General features: G+C 41.7%; 1 protein-coding gene and 1 long non-coding RNA gene across 11 annotated transcripts in view; one reads left to right on the forward strand and one right to left on the reverse strand.

Annotated features, from left to right (window-relative positions):
- RB1 (RB transcriptional corepressor 1) overlaps positions 1-1,180 on the reverse strand; it is a 137,488-nt gene extending 136,308 nt beyond the window's left edge. For 4 of the 9 annotated variants that reach the window (XM_073795189.1, XM_073795191.1, XM_073795188.1 and 1 more), the window contains exons 1-2: positions 1,050-1,180; positions 431-586 (exon numbers count right to left, since the gene is read on the reverse strand). In XM_073795189.1, coding sequence (XP_073651290.1) covers positions 431-586; positions 1,050-1,180 — 287 coding nt within the window. Of the gene's footprint in view, positions 1-430; positions 587-641; positions 665-1,049 lie in introns of those variants that run through there. The other 5 variants (XM_033843663.2, XM_019936580.3, XM_073795195.1 and 2 more) reach the window with 2 other exon arrangements.
- A 474-nt stretch (positions 1,181-1,654) lies between these two features.
- Positions 1,655-19,903, forward strand: part of LOC109550219 (uncharacterized) — a 50,214-nt gene continuing 31,965 nt past the window's right edge. Inside the window, exons 1-3 of one of the 2 annotated variants that reach the window (XR_012327668.1) lie at positions 1,655-1,833; positions 2,786-2,913; positions 6,935-7,043. This is a non-coding gene — a long non-coding RNA (uncharacterized lncRNA). Of the gene's footprint in view, positions 1,834-2,785; positions 2,914-5,433; positions 5,666-6,934; positions 7,044-19,903 lie in introns of those variants that run through there. The other variant, XR_012327669.1, reaches the window with a different exon arrangement.

Here is a 19,903-nt window from a genome sequence, read left to right on the forward strand (position 1 = left end):
AATCAAGAAAAATAAGCTGCTGCAATATATATCTCCTTGTCATATTCTGCTGCATTATCATGGACTTGCTTAAATTTAGAATCCACTTAGGAGAAAAAAAAATAATTCCATATGAGCACAAAAACACTAATTTTGTACTCAAACAAACAAAACAAAAAAGGAGGACACCAGGATCCTCGCTGGCTCAAAGCCAAAACGCAAAATGGAAGAAATAATGAGGCACGCTGAAGCAGACTAACATGAAAGAAGAGTTTTATGCAACGAGAAAAAAGAAAAAGTTTAGAAACTTTCAAGCTCTTGGGCTAAATGTCTGACAATATTTTTGCCCATGCACCAGTTCCTCTAAAGAGTTATGTTCCACCGGTCACTACCGATGGCTGTGAATCCTCACGTACTGAAAGCACTCTTCTAAGGGAACGCCATAAAGCACCTCAGCCGAGTTTCCTGGGGGCAACTGACACCCAGGACCCTGCGCTTCACGTCCGATGGCATCTCTGCAGCAGCGTCCAAGGCTTTTCTGGCTGGCCTCTCCCAGGACTGGGCTTCAGATGCAGCTGCACGCCCAGAGGAAAATACTTTCCAACTGCTGCATCGCAGGAGACCAAAACAGAAAATCAAATGACCACCGGAGGACTACAAACCTCAACATGAGAAAAACCTCTCCAACAGGCACCAGTGGTTTTTTTTTTTTTTTTTCCGTTTTGCATTTGATGGGGTCTCGAAATCACCCGCCGCCTGCGAGACTCCAGTCTCGCGGAGGAAAGGCGGCACCTGTCACTTCGCTCAGCGACCCGAGCCCCACCCGCCCGACACCTGTCAAGCTGGAGCCGAGACCCCTCCCGGCCGCCCTCTCCTCGCTCCCGAACCCAGACTCCTGTCAGCCTCCTCCGGGCGCTCCGCGGCGGTTGGGCACCGGGAGAGTCCCTACTCCTGCCGGGACCCGGTCCCCGGCGGAGACGCGCCCCCGCCTAGACGCCGCGGCGCCCGCCGACGCACCCTCCGGGCGCCCTTCCTGCGCGCCGCCGGCGGCGGCGGCTCGGCTCGCTCACCTGGCCAGAGGCAGGTCCTCGGGGCCGCTATCCTGCTCGGGGTCCTCCTCAGGAGGAGGCGGCGGGGGAGGCGGCGGGGGCTCCGCGGCGGCAGCGGCGGCTGCTGCTCTACGGGGGGTTTTGGGCGGCATGACGCCCTCGCAGGGCAGGCGCCGGCGGACGCTGGAGGAGGGCCGGGGAGGGAGGACGCGCGCACGTCGGGCACGCCCCGTCCTCTGCCGACTCCCGTTACAAAAATAATTTGAACGTCCCCTGAGAAAAACCGGACGAGCCCTCCCCCGCCCGGCAACCGAGCACCGCGTCCAACCGCGGGAAAACGTCACTTCCGCCAGCGGCGTCACGTCCGCGAGGCTCCCGGGCCCGCCGGCGTCGGGAGGGCACCGGGGTGCCGGGCGATGCGCGGGGTGGGGGCGCGGTCAGGAGGGGAGCCCTGGCCTGGGCCCAGGCGCCCGCCCAGAGGCAGCCGCAGCCGCCTGAACCTGTCTCTTCCCGAAACTCGCCCTTCCAGGCGTGGGTTCCGGTAACGGGACGCTACCCAGCCTGGTGGGCGAGCGCAGGTCCCATCACTATCTGCGGGTGGATCCGGAGCTACGGCGGAGGCCCTGCCGGGAGTATCTGGCGAGCGCACCCGGGGCGGGCACGCCCCTCTGCTCCGTGGGCGGTGCCCTCCCTCTCGCCCGCAGTCCTACGCCCAATCCGTTAAGCGAAGTCGTCCGAAACAAAAACAAAAACTTCTGGAACACCTCTCAGGAGCTGAATTTTGCCAACCCTTAGGAGAGACCAAGTATGGGACAGTGACTGGCCTTTTAGAGTTCTTTTGGGGAAGGGGTTGGGCAAAGAACTGATGACAGGGTGCTAAATGATTTAACAGGGGTGTAAAATCAGGAAGCACCCTCGAAATGTATAAGGGACAGCTTCAGAGGAGCAGTGGCATTTGAGTAGAAGTTTGCCCGATGGACCTAACATTTAAGGAGGACTTTGTGTACAAGGGACTGTTCTGGCCACTTTACATAATTGTCCTACTTAATACTCAGAAACAACCCTTTAAAATGAGTCGTAGTCCTATTACACTTCCCAGCTGGGAAAACAGGCTCGGAGGAGTTAATTTAACCAATATTACAGAGCTGATGGGTGATGTTAGGTGAGCCGACGCGTGTTGTGAATGAGTTGACCGAAATATTAACAGGGGAAGAAAAGTTAGTTTTTATTCTCTTTCCTAGGGAGGAAAGGGGCCAAAAGCATAGAGTGGCGTTGGCCCTGAAGGGTGGGCGTTTGAGTCTTTTACTGAGTCTTAAAGGGCAAGATGCAAGAAAGAGGGGATGGGTTGATATCTATTCTGGTCCGCAGTTGTCACCAGGCTGGCTGTGCTTCTATAGGATGTGTTTTTTCTGAGAATAGACTTGTTGTCTTCAGTAATTTTCCAGTCCTTGGGTGTCTGAAAGAGACTTGATAGTGGCCCTTGACAGACGTTACTTTATTTTGAACAATGTTAAATGGGTTTACAGGTGGTAGAGGATTTGAACCCAGGTATATTTGACTCCACTTATCCATTACATCGTGTTAAAGAAAACACCAAGAGAGGGAAACGGCATGTGCAAAGGCACAAAGACATCAGAGAAGAGCTTGCTGGAACTACCACCATCAAGCATTGGCTTAGAAACTGTCTCTTGTCTCTTGGTACTTGCTTATAATAATAGATTGCCTAGTTTGAGCACATGTTTTTCTCTCATTGGCAGATGCTGTAGGTTGCCGGTTCAGAGCCTCTCAACTGAGGTGCTGTGAATAAAATACAGCTGTGCTCCGGTGTGAACCCCCCCCCCCCCATCCTTGGAACAGCTGAGCAAGGCTGAGGCAGCAGCCCCAGGCAAGTCGTAGCTCTTGGGTTTATCCCTGTGTGTCGTACAATGTATTATCACTTTCTGTGTATGCCATGGTATATGCCAGAATGTGAAAAAGGGGTGGCAATCATTGGCCTGCTCAACAGCTGGTTCTGCCTAAGTTCAGAAACCCTCTCTCGGAGACTAAAATTTATCTGGTGGTAGGGTCCATGCCCAGGCCCGGCTACAGAGAGCACATACCATCACAGTGGTAATTCCACTCACCTTGCCCAGGATTAGGGTAGTCAGGAGCACAGGATCCAGTTTTGGTCTTTGCAGGATCAAAGAGAGGCTGCTGGGAGCCTGCTGAAAAGAGATACAAGGATGACATAGTTCTTCTACCCCTTAACTATTTGGAGGATGTGACACTTGCAGTTGCTGCAGCCATTGTGACTTAAGACAAGCTGACCTGAGGATGAGGCAGAAATACTAAGGATGGCACAGTAGGAAAATCAGAAAATCTGGGTCCTTGGTGACATAACTGAGCCTCTGATTTGACCAACCCTGCAGCTGACCTTAACAGAGCTGGGGTTTTCAGTTGTTTCCACCAAAAAGCATCATAACTGATAATATTGCTCCAGTGAACCCCTTCAGGATAGACAGCCATCATTGAGGTTGCCCTTAGTACCTAGCACGGTGTTGGGCACACAGTAACTGCTTGTTTGCTAAAACTGGGGAGGGAAGGGAAGCAGAGGAAAGTTCTAGGAACTGAAGTAAACTCTCTTCATATATAGATATGACTTGCTTTGTTAAACCCAACTTATCGACACCTGGGTTTACTATAATTATGATAGCTCAAGAGAGATTTCTCAATTTATAAAAGGATGTGCATTTTTACCATGGATTACTTTAACTATGTTCCCTACTATAAAGTCCTCATACCAAACTCAGAGGGAACTGAGTCAATCAACATCCTTATATTCCCCCACAGCTTTCTGTTGCACCACCAAAGAAGTGTTAGAAATTCTGCAGATTCTTCAAAGAAGTTTCCCCTGATCTTCCTCTACCTGCATAGTACTTGTAAGATTACTGTAAGACAGAAAAAAAAAGTCTTTCTTAGATTTTATACCTGGAGATAGAACTCTCTTCAGTATGAGGCCCATTCAATGATATCAGAATTTTTTTTTTAGTCTCCCCTAGTCTAAGAAGTCTTCCTTCGACTTTTTTTGTAAGCTACCACACTGTTTCCGTTTCTTTCCTATCTAGCTTCTTGAAAGGGTAGTCCCCATTTGTGCTCTCACTCTCCCAACTCCTCAGCCTGCCTCTCTTTGACTGTCACCACCAGCACTCCACTGAAACCACTCTTTCAAAGGTCACCAGTGTCCTAATTGTCAACTCATGGCTTCTTTTAGGTCCTCGACCTACTTGACCTTTCTTGTAGTTAACACAGTTAACCACTTCCTCTTTCTTAAAACTTCCCTAGTCTTCCACAAATCCATGATCTCCTTGTTCACCCCCTCTCTTCTGTTACTTCATAAGCTCCTCCACTAGTTCTCCCAGCAGTGCTATTCAAAGTGTGGTCCTTGGACCAGTGCCAGTCTGTAAACTGCTCGTGTTTAGTCCACAAGGAGATAAGTACAGAGGTTAAGAGTAAATGCTTAGCAGCATTTATAGGAGTTTCACATTTAAGCAATATCCAAGCATGTGATCATTGGACACCCCTCATTAAACGGAGTATAGAGTGGTTCAGATGTTCTCCAACCCGCGTGGTGAGTTGCAGGTCAGTGGCATGATTGTGTCCTTGTCATGTGCCGTAGGACCACATTAGTGAAGGAGTGAAATTTTTAAGGTTAGTTTGTCAACTGTAACCCAAAAGTGAATACAAATCTTGAAAATGTAAATATTTATTTACTTTTATAACTTGTTATTTTTACAGTCATTTTAATTTTTAATCAAGCCCGTTTTTTGAAATTCATAGCCAAACTTGGGAAGTAAAATTTGTGTCATTTGTTTTTAACCCTAAATTGTAGGTGGTGAAATAAGCCTCACTGTCCTGTTTCATCAAGAAAAGACACATCAGTAGTGGGTTAGTAATAGTAGTAGTAAACCAAATAATAACCAGAGAAGTGATTCCAAGAGTTAAAGATCTGAGTGTTTGTACGAATTTTACTCAGAAATAATCCTCCATCTACTGAGCTCACAGCCATAACTCATAGTAAAGTACTAAAATCATGAACTGACTAATGAAGCAATAAAGCCATCAAATTTCAATGGCATTTACATATAAAATATAAAGAAACTAACTATGAATGTGATAAAACATTTTGAATTTTTATTTTCCATGAAAATAAACACACATAGGGAATTCATGGATCCAGAATCTATTTCTTTCATTGAAAGATAATTTAAATGTAACTATAACTTAATAGGATAAGTCTTTGGAATGGGCTACTGATGAAGAATTGAAGATGAATTTTGAAAATAAAGCATCGTTTGCTTCATTTGAGATAAAAATTAAAAGTGAATATCTGAGCTTGCTGAAATTGTTTTAAAATCTCTTCTTGCAGGGAATTCCCTGGCGGTCCAGTGGTTAGGACTCGGCACTCTCACTGCTGGGGCCCGGGTTCAATCCCTGGTCGGGGAACTAAGATCCCGCAAGCCGCATGGCCAAAATAAATAAAGAAATAAATAAATGAAATAAAATCTCTTCTTCCATTCCCTTAAACATACCTTTGAGAGACTGATTTCTCTGCTATTAGTGTTCTCAAATACAACATAGAAACAGTTTAGATATACATTACCTCCTGCTAGTGGCATTGTCAGCAATCCAACCTAGATTAGAGGATTTAACAAGCAAGAAGCACATTCATTTGTCATGTTAAAAACTTTAAATATTGACAAACTTAAAATATTAAATACTCTCATAGTATTTAATATGAGAAATTGCCAATTCAGTACCAACCTTTTGTTTAGTTGTTATGACCATGGAATGATAGGAAATTAAGGGTGTATTAGCAATTCTCTATATTAATCACCTACGTGTACACTTTCAGTGAACAAAGTGCAGTTTCTGTACCTTTTTCTTTTATTCTATGTTATTTTTTGTTTTAATTCTGTTTTTTGAAATGTAATTTTTGTCTGTTTAAAATACATAAAGCGTGAGCTTGTGTTTGGTATGCCTTTTTTGTTTTCATTTGATTTTTCTAGTACTTTTCAAAATGTTATTTTCCGAAAGTTTATTTTTCATGAAAAATTGGAAATTAAAAGAAAGGAAAGTTCATTCCTTCACAGATAGTGTAAGATAGCACTGGCCTAGGAGATCTTCAACTCTCTTCTCTTCTTGCTCTATTTCATTTCCATGATTTAAATCACCTCCCATATGTGTGTTCTTAGATTCTTTCTGGTTTCAGGAAACAGAGACCTACTCAATTTACCTGAATTATTCAGGGTTTATGATTAGTTTAGGGGAAAAAAGTGAAAAAGACAAAAAAAAAAAAGAGTCCCTGCTGCTGCATTCATGTATCTTGTCATCCATCCAACAGCAGGCAATGTGAATGTTGTTATTCTTCATCTCTTTGTACTGTTCTCCTGCCACAATGACCTACTCTCCATGCCATCAGTTCACACTCATGAGGAGAGAGCATATGATTGATTTCCCTACTAAACTGTAATTTATACTAGCAGGATCAGACAACATAATTTGTGGGGCCCAGTGGAAATGAAAATGCAGAGCCTCTTGTTCAAAAATTATTGAGACTTTCAAGATGGTGACAGCAGAACACTAAACCAAGCACAAGGCCCGTCTAACATGGAGTGTTATAGAACTGCATGGCTCACGTGCCTGTAAAGCCAGGTCTGTCTGTGAGGGTAGATCTATGTCTGTTCTGCTAACTAGGGTGCCCCCATGCCTGGCATGTACCCACCACACTGAATAGTCAGTTGGGCTTGATACCAAAGGGCAGCTAATTTAGTACTATATTATTATATTAGCTTCCCCACCTTCCCTGCCCACTCCCCTTTGTTTTCACTCCCGTTTCTCTCAAATTGCCTTCACGCTCTATTTTCTAGAGAACCCAAGCTAAAAGATGCGGCATCAGGAGTGTCCTGCAGACAATCGGGATGGGATATTGGAGTTGAGTTCCTCACTGATTCTGTGGTGATAAAGACCCAGGGCATGGTAAGTGGGACCATACAGTGATATCATAATTACTAAGCTTCCCACCTGTGGCCCATTGGGGTGCAGTGCACACAGACAGTGGGGCGCTGGAACGTGTGATAGCTGTGGTGCTTGAACAGTATGGGGATAATAGGATAGAATGGATTCTGTTGATGGAATTGTAAACCTTGCAAAAGAAAATGATACCGCAGGGCAGCCAACTGTCACCTTAAAGCACCCTGAGCAAGTGAGAGGGCCTCTCCTGGCAGTGTTTTAAAAGACTGATTTCCTATAGCCTAAAGCAAACTATACTAAGAATCAGGCCTGGGACCTGATTATAAGGGCAGCAGAGCTGAAAAAGCAACTAAATGCATAGACTTGAAGGGTCTCCTATGTCCACTTTTAGTCCCTGAAAGGAAAAAGAGAGCTAAGACCTAGGAATGGGACATTTGAGTGGGTGACCCTGAGAATACTGAATCCCCCAATTCTCCCCTGTGGGACACTGGAAAAAAATTAGCAACCGGCTCTCAGGAGGGGGATGCAGGGAAGGGCCATATTTGTAGCATTTGCCAATTTCTTTTGAATAAACACTCACAACTTAATCAATTTCAAACTACCAACATAATGTCACTAAGCAGAGTTGAGAAGAGATGCACACAATTGGCTCCTGAGAGTTGATAGGAGCCAGCTCGAACCCACCAGTGCCCTGAACCCTCTGGCTGGTAGAAACATCATCTCTTCTCTTGCCTGTAAATCATGCAGTGACTCCTGAAGCAAGTGGCTCTCCAAAGGGACTTGCAGCCATTTGCCAGTGTAACTATGCACTGGAAAAAAAGAAATGCCCAGAGTCTTCAAGAACTGTTAGATACAGCATCTGAGCTAACACGATACCATCCTGATTCTCCAGTTAGAATCGGGACCAATGGAATTTTGGCTCAACTCCAACTTATAGTAGGTCCAGTAGGTCTATGAACACATTCTGTGGTTAAGTCACTGAATGTATAATTAGGACAGATAACTCTTAACAAGTGGCAAAATCCTCACATTGGTTCCCTGACCTGTGGAGTACTAGCCATTATTTAGGATGGGCCACGTAGAGGTCCCTGAAACTGGCACTTATACCCCCAAGCCAGGAGAGTAATTTAGAAGGAGGACAGTATCTTAGAAAGAATTGTGAAGACTTACATCACTATCAAAGATTTAAAGGATGGAGAGTTGATGATTTCCATTATATCCTCATTCAACCAATTCTTCTGTCTGACCCCTGCAAAAATGGGATCATGGCAGATGACAGTAGGCTACCATAAGCTTGCCCAGTTGATAGCCCCATTAGAAGTTGCCATGCTTCATGTGGTGTCTTCACTAGAGCAGATCAACATGGACTTTGGCATTTGGTATAGAGGTATTACTTGGTAAATGTGATTTTCCTGAGTTCCATCAGTAGGAAGGATCAAAACCACTTTGCCTTTGTATAGAAAGGATAGGAGTACACATTTACCTTCTAGCCTCAGAGCTCTTTTAACTCTGTCCTCTGTCCTGGTGAGCATGAAAGGGCAAGTAATCTAGATCAATGCCTCTTAAGCTATCTGTGGTGAAGGACCGTTTGTTTGTTTGTTTTCAATATGCTTAAAGTAGTACTTTTGGAAATTGCTGAACTTACCTGGTACATAACTTACTGCACATGCTAATCACCACATGAGTTTGACAGTAACAAAGACGATCTGTACCCTGTTCAATAAGATGAGTCTTCTGATCATGTTCTTGGAGGTCACAGCCATGTCAAATTGCTATAAAAGACTCTAAACCTAGATTTTCAAATTTCTCAATTTATCTCACCATGAGCCAGTAACCAAGAGTTTACCATCCAGCACCAGTCTGTAGACTGCACTTTGAATAGCACAGTCTAAACGGCCTAGTAAAACACATGCATGTTGCAGAACACAAGATAGACTCTAAGGTAATCCAAGAGCTTGCCACATCAATGAAGTTTTTATGATTCCAATGTTCTGGGAATGCTAGGAATATCACCTTTAATGTAAAGAACAAGTTGTTGCACCTCTCACCTCTTACCATTAAGAGAAAGACTCATCACTTTGTGGACCTCTTTGGAGTTCGAGGGCGGCATATACTGTTTCTGGGAATATAACTACAACCCATTTATATGACTTATAATTGCTAGTGGGTGCCCAGAGACATCTCTAGATCAGGTCCAGGCTGCAGTGCAAGATGCCCTGCTACTTGAGCTGTATAATCTAGCAGATCCAGTGGGATGAGAGGTATTTGTGGTATGTGAATAAGTGATGTATAGTGTCTCTGGAAAGCCCTAGTATCAGTTATAGCCCTAAGTTTCTGGAGCAAGGCAATGTCTTCTACAACAGAGAATTACCCTCTATTTGAAAAATCAGCTGGTTTTGCTCCTGGGCCCAAATGCAGACTGAGTGCAGACTGAATGGGAGACCAAATGCCTAAGCAGTAGGAATAGCTCATGAGCTTATTATGATCCACTGAATTATAAGGTCTGGCAGGCACAGCATCAATCTGTGGTACAATGGATATGCTACATTCAGGATCAGGCCCAAGCAGAGACCAACAAGGCATGAGTAAGTTATGTGAACAGATAATCCAACTCTTATATCTCAAACCTCTCCCTCAGTTCAGTCCTTTGGCCTAAGGGGGCTCTCTAAGACCAACTGATGGAGAAGGAAAGATCTTGGACCTAGTTTACATGCACTGCTTAATGCCCCAAAGTACAGTGATGATGAGAAATCCTCCCTTGGGCAGACTTGTGAGCAGTACACCTGATTACTTCTTAAGAGGAAGAAGTGGCCTGAAATGTGGATCTACATGAACTTCTGGGCAGAGATGAATGGCTTGGCTAGTTGGTCAGAACCTGGAAAAAAATGATTAGAATGTTAGGGACAGTTTGGTCTGGAAAGCAGAATATGGATGGATCCAAGGGAGTGAGGATAAGGTGTTTATATCTTTGTGTCTCATGTTAATTTTCACCCGAGAGCATCTATCACAGAAGAGGTTCTCAGGCACCAGGTGAACAAGATGACTGGTCTTGTGGCATCAGCTAACAAAAAGATCCCATGATAGAGAGGTCACGGTGGCAAGGATGAAAGTCTTGCATGGGTCCAAAAATATGGACTCCTCACCAATTCTGACCTAGCTAGAATTCCCAACTTGCTATTTGCAGAGACCAAAACTGAGCCATTGATACGGCATTACTCTTTGAGAAGACCAGTCAGCCACTTGTTGGCAGATTGATTACATTGGACCCGTTCTACCTTAGAGGAGGCAGTGATTCATCCTTATCAGACTAGTACCTAATCTGGTTATGAATTTGCCTTCCTTGCCCTCAGTGCCTCTGCCAGCACCGCGACTCAAGAATTTATGGAAGCCTGATATATTGACATGATTTCTCTCACAACAATGGCTCAGATCAAAGGATCCATTTTATGACAAAAGAAGAGAAACAATGAACACATGACCACAGGACCCTATGGTCTTGCTGTGTGACTCATCTGTATTAACTAGATCTTGTTGCATAACAAAACACTCCAGACTTAGTGCATGGTTGGGCACTGCCCTACAAAATACAATATAAGCAACAAACCAACAGCTAATATATGGTGCTGTGGCCCCCAACAACTAAAATATAAAGGTGCAAGAAATCAAGAGTGGAGATAGAATTAGCCCCTTGTAGTGGATGGATGCTGTTAGTGCTTTGCTTAAATCTACTGGCACACTCATCCCCCAGCTAATGTGAGTGTTGACTGAGAATTGTCCTCAACCAAACCGGAGTTGCCTCATCTATGAAATCTATACTTCCCGACCCCCAGCAAACCTTAGCCAGTGATTGACTGACATGAGGGTACAAAAGGGTAGAGGAGAGACAGATGAAGATTATCATCCTTGGTGTTATCTTTATCAGCAGGGGGTTTAGCTTGACTCAACCTTCTTGCCTCAAGTCTTTTCAGAGATTGTGGCTGGACACCATCTTGAATAGGACTCTGTGACAAAATGGACTTGTTCCTTCCCCCTTAGGAAAGAAGTGAGGGCATGAGCTTCTCACAAAAACTGATGCCCTTCTTATAGTACGGGGGTGAATATAATGGGAAGGCATGAATGAAAATGAGTGGTGCAAGAGATGTATTTTATCAAACACTGCTTATGTACTCGGATGCTCTTGTGCTTGCTTCAGCAACACTTATACTAAAGTCAGATGCTCTTGGCCTCACTGGCTGCAGGGCCATTAGCCACTTGTTTTGTCCCAGGCAACACTGGCAACCAACTCCTGTGGAGTATACTGCTATGGCAACAGACTTCACATGAGCACAACCTAACGGTGGCTCACCTTATACCCAAACGATATATCTCCCATCTCCTGTCCTGGAGTTTTTCTTTAGGCAGTGAGGCATGAGATGCTGCAGGACCAGGCAGTACCTACACATGCACAACCCAGAAATGTGGGAGATTTAATGTCTGAGAAGAAAAAGGTTGACAAGGGAATATAGCAGGTAAATTCTTTATCTTCTTCTTCCCAGAACTTTGTTCTGAGATTAGAGTCATTTACATTGTCTTTCGAAAGATGCTCTCATAAGACTGAGCAATTAGTTGTATATAATACCTACTGACGTCAAGTTCATAGAAGGAGCAATGAAGTGCATATACATGTAGGAAAAGGTCTCAAAGGATGAACAACAATGTGCAGACAGAGGTTATTTCTCTTCATTCACTTTATTATTATTATTATTATTTTTATTGGGGTATACTTGTTTTACAATGTTGTGTTAGTTTCTACTGTACAGGAGTTCCCTGTGCTATACAGCAGGTTCTCATTAGTTATGTATTTTATTTTATTTTTTAATTTAATTTTATTTTTTTATACAGCAGGTTCTTATTAGTTATCCATTTTATACGTATTAGTGTATATATGTCAATCCCAATCTCCCAATTCATCCTACCCACCCCCTTTTCCCCCCTTGCTGTCCATACGTTTGTTCTCTACATCTGTGTCTCTATTTCTGCCTTGTAAACCAGTTCATCTGTACCATTTTTCTAGATTCCACATATATGTGTTGATATACGATACTTGTTTTTCTCTTTCTGACTTACTTCACTCTGTATGACAGTCTCTAAGTCCATCCATGTCTCTACAAATGACCCAGTTTTGTTCCTTTTTATGGCTGAGCAATATTCCATTGTATACATGTAACACATCTTCTTTATCGATTCGTCTGTTGATGGACATTTATGTTGCTTCCATGACCTGGCTATTGTAAATAGTGTTGCAATGAACATTGGGGTGCATGTGTCTTTTTGAATTATGGTTTTCTCTAGGTATATGCCCAGTAGTGGGATTGCTGGGTCATATGGTAATTCTATTTTTAGTTTCTTAAGGAACTTCCGTACTGTTCTCCATAGTGACTATATCAATTTACATTCCCACCAACAGTGCAAGAGGGTTCCCTTTTCTCTACACCCTCTCCAGCATTTATTGTTTGCAGATTTTCTGATGATGCCCATTCTAACATGTGAGGTGATACCTCATTGTAGTTTTGATTTGCATTTCTCTAATAATTAGTGATGTTGAGCAGCTTTTCACGTGCCTCTTGGCCATCTGTATGTCTTCTTTGGAGAAATGTCTATTTAGATCTTCCACCCATTTTTTGATTGGGTTGGGTTTTTTTTGATATTGAGCTGCATGAGCTATTTGTATATTTTGGAGATTAATCCTTTGTCCGCTGATTTGTTTGCAAATATCTTCTCCCATTCTTATGGTTGTCTTTTTGTCTTGTTTGTGGTTTCCTTTGCTGTGCAAAAGCTTTTAAGTTTCATTAGGTTCCATTTGGTTTTTTTGTTTTTATTTCCATGACTCTAGGAGGTGGGTCAAAAAGGATCTTGCTGTGATTTATGTCAAAGAGTGTTCTCCTTATGTTTTCCTCTAAGAGTTTTATAGTGTCTAGTCTTACATTTAGGTTTTTAATCCATTTTGAGTTTATTTTTGTGTATGATGTTAGGGAGTGTTCTAATTTCATTCTTTGACATGTTGCCGTCCAGTTTTCCCAGCACCACTTATTGAAGAGACTGTCTTTTCTCCATTGTATATCCTTGCCTCCATTGTCATAGATTAGTTGACCATAGGTGTGTGGGTTTATCTCTGGGCTTTCTATCCTCATTCACTTTATTTTTATACAGTAAGTTTAGATTTGTACAATTCCATGTATTGTGTTTTATAATAAGAAAAAACTATACTTTTTAATTTAAAAATATATACAATCACCATTGTGAGATTCTTACATTATATGTAAAGTTTTATAATATGAGTTCATCAGAGTTGCATATTATAATCACTAGAGCAACCAATCTCCAAAAAATGAAAAAAAGGCATAACTAAAAAACAAATATACTCTAATTAAAAAGTAGCAAATGTCAGGCTGGATAAAAAAGGAAGGCATGGTGATATGCTTTTTACAAGAGATTTACTTTAAATATGAAGATACAACTAGGTTGAAGTGATGGACATAAACATGCCATGAAAACTTTAATCATAAGAAAGTTAGAGTGCCTATTTTAATATAAAAGAAAGTGGACTTCAGAACAAGGAGTTTTACCAGAGATGAGAAGGACATTTCATATTGATAAAAGGATCACTCAAGAAGATACAACAGTTTTAAATATGCATATGTCAAATATAGCTTCAAATTCATGATGCAAGAATTGACAAAACTGAAGGGAGTAGTAGACAAATCCTTAATTATAGTTAGCGATAACAGTACTTCTTTCACAGGAATTGATAAAACAAGTACACAAAAATAATTGAGAATTTTCCAGAGTTTTTGTATTGATCTCTAATTTCAATCTGCTAAGCTCAAAAAACATACTCTGTCTGATTTCAGTCATTTGAGATTTATTCACTCTTGTTTTATGGCCCAACCTGTGGTCTATCTTGGTGAATGTTCTATGTGCCTTTGAAAAGATGTATATTCTGCAGTTGTTGACTGTAATAGTCTGTAAATATCAGTTAGGTTAATTTTTATATACAGTGTGATGTAGGAGTTACGGCCCATTTTTTTCCATATAAATACTCAGTCATTTCAGTACTATTTGTGAAAATCTTTATGAACAGAATATATAAAGAACTCCTCTAACTCAATAATAAAAAGACAAACAACCCAATTTTTTAAATGGGCAAAATACATGAAAAGACATTTCCGAAAGAAAGATATATGAGTGGCCAGTAGCACATGGAGAAATGTTTAGTATCATTAGACATTAGGGAAATGCAAATTAAAACCACAATGACATACTCTACAACAAATAAAGTGCCTAAAATTAAAAAGATGGCAACACCAAATGATGGTATGGATGTTTAGCAACCAAAACTCTCTTTCAATTTATGGTGGGAGAATGTAGTACACACGCTCTTAAGATGGCCCTCTTTGATCCCTGACGCTTAGTATTCATGCCCTATGTGCTCCCCTCCCCTTGAATATGGTGGAACTTGTAATAGAATATGGCAATAGAATGTGGCAAAGGAGATGGGATGTACGTGATTAAATGTATTTGATTACATGATTATATTTTATAAGATTGTACCACTCATCTTGCTGGGGTCTCTTGCTCCTTTGCTGGCTTTGAGGAAGCAGCTGGCCATTTAAGGAACCCCACATGGTAAGGAACTACAAGTAGCCTCTAGAAGCTGAGGGCAACCTCCAGCCAACAGCCAGCAAGAAATTAGAGCCCTTGGTCATACATCCAAAAGGACGTGAATTCTGCTGACAACCACATGAGTCTGGAAGCAGATCCTTTCCCAGGTGAGCCTCCATATGAGAAAGCAGTCTTGTTCAACACCGTGATTTCAGCCTTGCAAAGGATAAGCTAAGTTGTTCCTGACTCACGGAAACAGGGAGATAATAAATGTGTGTTGCTTTAGGCTGTTAAGTTTGTAGCAATATTATTAAGCAACAATAGATAACTAATACAGACTATAAAATGGTACAACCACTTTGGGAGATGGTTTGACAATTTCTTAAAACATTAAACATACACCAACCATGTGACCCAGATATTCCATACTCAAGAGAAACATTAGTCGGGAGTTCCCTGGTGGTCCAGTGGTTAGGACTTGGTGCTTTCGCTGCTGGGGCCTGGGTTCAATCCCTGGTCAGGGAACTAAGATCCCAAAAGCCGCACGGTGTGGCCAACAAAAAAAAAATCCTGAGAAACATAAGTCCACAAAAAAGACCCATACATAAATATTCATAACAACTTCATTCATAACAGCCAAAAACCAGAAAAAAAATTTCCATCCATACAAGAGTAGATAAAGAAATTGTGGTATATTTATACAATATAATAAATTCTACTCAGCAATAAAATGGAATAAACTTTTGATAGACACAGAACATGAATGAATCTCAAAAACATTATGCTAAGCTAAAGAAACCAGACACAAAAGAGGTACAAACTGTATGATTCCATTTATGTGAAGTCCTAGAACAGGCAAACCTAATCTATGGTGAAAGAAATTGAACCAGTAGCTGCCTCTGGGGATTCAAGGGCAGGCATTGACTTGAAAAGGACACGAGATAACCTTCTGCAGTGATGAACGTGCTCCCTAGCTTGATGGATTACGCAGGTGTATGCATTTGTCAAAACATTTTGAACTGTACACATAAGAGCTGTGCTTATCACTATATGTAAATTGTACTTTAATTTGAAAAAAATAAAAAACAAAGGACAATGGAAATACCTGTTTGGTAAATGTTAGTGCATATGTCTCAAGCCAAATTATCCCAAGATGCTTGTAAAGATAAAGAGAAAAGCATAGACCATTTGCCATGTGGAGTCTGTAAGAACATAGGGTTCCAGAGGAAAAGGCACCTCTGATTGGTTCTGCTCTCTCAGTTGATCTTTGTGCCTGGAGCTTCATGGACTCAATCCACCCAGAGAAGATTGTTCCACCCAATGAATGCTGTGAACTCGATAGCCCATATTTAATCAATAAGTAGTCACAATATGACCTATACACAAACAAGGCTACTGAAGTAACTTTATCATCCTTATCATGTGGTTACTTCAAACAAGATCTGACTTTCACCCATTAGCAGAGATAATACTTAATTCAAAATAATATTTGTTGTGGCGCTGTGCCCAGCAATGTATGGAGATTAAATTATCAAAAGACCTAGGAGCGAAAAACTGTCAAGGACATCAAAAACAAGAAAAGTCTGAAAATCTGGCATCGTCTAAGGAGCCTAAGGAGAAATAACAACTAAATGTAATTTCATATCCTGGATGGGATCTTGGAACAGGAGGACATTCGGTTAAAAGCCAAGGAAGTCTAGAGACTTCCCTAGCAGTCCAGTGGTTAAGACCTTGTCCTTCCAATGAAGGGGGTGCAGGTTCGATCCCGGGTCAGGGAGTAAGATCCCACATGCTGTGCAGCGTGGTGAAAAGATTAAAACAACAACAACAACAAAGGAAGCCTAAATAAAATATGGACTTTATTAATAATCAGAAAATATTGTTTCATTAATTGTAGGAAATGTCCTATACTAATGTAAGATGTTAATAATAAGAGAAATTGTGTGTAAGGGCGAGAAGATATATGGGATACCTCTGTACTATTTTCTCAATTTTTCTGTAAGTATAAAACTGCACTAAAAAATAAAATCTATTTTTTACAAAAAAGACCATGAGAACAAGCTTTTATATCACGGTAGGTAGGATCTGGGAAACAAGCACTGTAAGAGACTTATCCCATACAAAAGACTAGAGGACAGGTTTAAATCATAGGGTCAGAAGGAAAGGGGCAGCACGCCAGGAACAGAACAGTGGTTTTAAATCTGTTACTGTCTCTACAAAGTTCCTTTCCTCCAAATTGTTACTTCACTTGTAGCCGGCTTCAACCAACCTCTCCTCTGGCAGGTGCTACTGTTTCTGTTTTCACCCCCTGGCAATCTGGACCTGAGACATCTACAAGTTCCCCCAAACAAATTACTGGCATAAAAATATTAACAAGAAATGTAGTTATTTTTGATGATTTTGTAGGGAAAATGGAGAAGACATTTATGTTGAACACGAGAAACAATTTTTAAATCCCCTTTAAACTGGAGATTTATAAGGATGTTACTGGGACAGTGGGGGAAATTTTAATATATACAGAATATTAGATATTGTATTGCATCAAGTTTAAGTTCCTGAGTAGGATAATTATATTGTGGTCACACAGGAGAATGGCCTTGTTCTTAGGAGACACATACTGAAGTATTTAGTGGTGAAGTTTCATGATGTCTACCTACAATTTTCAAATGGTCAGAAAAGTATACATGTATATATATATATATATATATATATATATATATATTTAAATTTTTCTATATACTTTTTATCTGCTTATCTATATACAAAATGTGAATACACACACATCTATAAAAATGTACTCCTTCTCTGTCTCTATACACGTAATGGGTATACCAGTGTTCATTGTACTATTTTTGCAACTTTTCTGAAAGTTTGGTATTTTTCAAAATAAAACATTTGTGGGAATCTCCTTCAATATAGCTGTTCTCCAAAATGCACAATTGGCTCCCCACTACCAGGGATCTCTCTTGAATACTCTTTCCCCAGTCCTGCCCCATCTTTGATGGCTCTGGAGCTTTATACAAGATTTCTTTTTCCCTCCCACTGTCAGTAGATCTCTGAGGTAAATGACCAAGAGACTCTGATAGGCACGCATAAGTAAACAGAGTTTGACGTAATTACTAAACTTCAAGTCAGGATACCTGGGTTTACCTCTGCTGCCCATTTAAGTCCTTCTCTCCTTTTTCTCCTCTTCTGGAACACTTTTTTCCAGTAAGCCTGACTTCTTCATGTTGAACTATCTGTTCAGAAATTCCAAAATAGCACCCTTCACCCCCATGTGCCTTCTACACCTGTATACTTTGTTCCCCTTGTTATCTCCACCACAAAATGGTACCCCACATGGTGCAGTTTTTACCGTTTACAAAGCTCTTTCATGTATATTGACTCAGTTCTCTCAATAATTCAGTGGTATGTAGTTTATTAAACCCTTTTTACGATTGATTTGAACCTGAAGTTTGAAGAGGTTGTCCAAGGTCACACATCTACTAAATGGCAAAGCCAGAAATTCAACCTGGATTGTGATTTCAAATCTAACATTCTCTTTTTCTCACCTCAGATAAAATTCCAATTTCAGTGGTCTAGGGTAAAGTCTCCTTCCTGAATATGCTAGAAAAACAGGAAATCCCATGAAGTCAGTATGAATATCTTAATGAAAACAAAAGAGATGTTGGGTATTCATCTATTTTCTCTTCTTTCTTCTTCCTCTTGATTCTTTCTTCCTTCTCTTCCAGTTAGAAAGAGGATCCTTTCACAATGCCTCTCCTACTTCCTTTTTTCTTCCCCCAAACACCTTTTATTCTTTTGCTAGTTCAATGGAGGCCCACATCCCACTCAGATCTGCTTCTCAACAGCAAAACGAGGTTAGGGGATGCTATTAATAAAGGTAATGGATTCATTTTTAGCTCACAAAACCAGCTGTGTTAGAAATAGTAACCTTATTTTCCTCTAAATTATTTTCTATTCAGAGCCCCTACCCTCTAAGTGGCAAAAGTTTAAACTTAGTCAATATACACCCAAGAGATATATCTAATTTCTGGGGTGCACGTGGAGCGTCAGAGCATTGGGAGTTGTGACATCTGGTCCTTGACTGTTTGTTATCACCTTGGCTTCTATTTAGCCATCCATCATCTCGTTTCATATTTGTTTACTGGACATACAGGCAACATTGCCACAATCCCATTTAAAAGGCCCGTGCAGGTTTGACAACTATCCTTTCAACTTCTCTACAGACTCTGGGGTGCAAAAAACTCATTCCATTGCCAAGCTGAGTCACAGAAACTGTGGGGTGCTACCTAAAACCCCATATACTCCTGTGGCACTCTCAGGCCACAGAACCATCCATCTGCTTCCAGGCTACACTGTGACACATGGGACTCTGTAAGCTGTCTCAGACTCATACCCACCACACAGTCCTTCGGTCTGTCTCAGACTCATACCCACCACACAGTCCTTCGGTCTCTGAGATCTTGGGTTTCCTTGGGCCTCTTTCTAAGAACACGTCCAGATTACCTCTCCTCTTGGTTCCCACAAACTTACCTGGTGTTTCTATCATTTCACTCCTCCCCACTGGGGCAAGATCAGTCCCCTCTTCAGTGACCCACAGGGCAAGTTCTTCCTTGTTCCACTGCCATCTGGATTTTCCCTTTCCTCTCAACCCAGAAGATCTTTGATCTGAAGTCAGGAAGCTTTTCTCTGATTCATTATATTCTTTTACATAATTGCTATGCTCTGAGTCCTCCTCACAGGGTTTATGAAGATTCAATGAGATATCTAAAAAAGTGTTAATCAAAAATGAGTTAAGGGGGCTTCCCTGGTGGCGCAGTGGTTGAGAGTCCGCCTGCCGATGCAGGGGACACGGGTTCGTGCCCCGGTCCGGGAAGATCCCACATGCTGCGGAGCGGCTGGGCCCGTGAGCCATGGCCGCTGGGCCTGCGCGTCCGGAGCCTGTGCTCCGCAACGGAAGAGGCCACAACAGTGAGAGGCCCGCGTACCGCAAAAAAAAAATTTTTTTAAATGAGTTAAGGGACCACCTGGTGGTCCAGTGGTTTAAAAAAAATGAGTTAAATTTGGCCATAATAGAATGTTTAAGTCACAAGGACTTTTTAATCCAGAGAAGTTTGTGAAAATAATTTTCCATTAAAAATATAATTTCTGAATCTGTCATCTTTCACTTATGAATGGAAACTTTTATCTTCACAGTTAACATGGCTTTTATTTCAACTAGC

The sequence above is a fragment of the Tursiops truncatus genome, chromosome 18 (assembly GCF_011762595.2).
Source record: "Tursiops truncatus isolate mTurTru1 chromosome 18, mTurTru1.mat.Y, whole genome shotgun sequence".
Lineage (NCBI taxonomy): Eukaryota > Metazoa > Chordata > Mammalia > Artiodactyla > Delphinidae > Tursiops > Tursiops truncatus.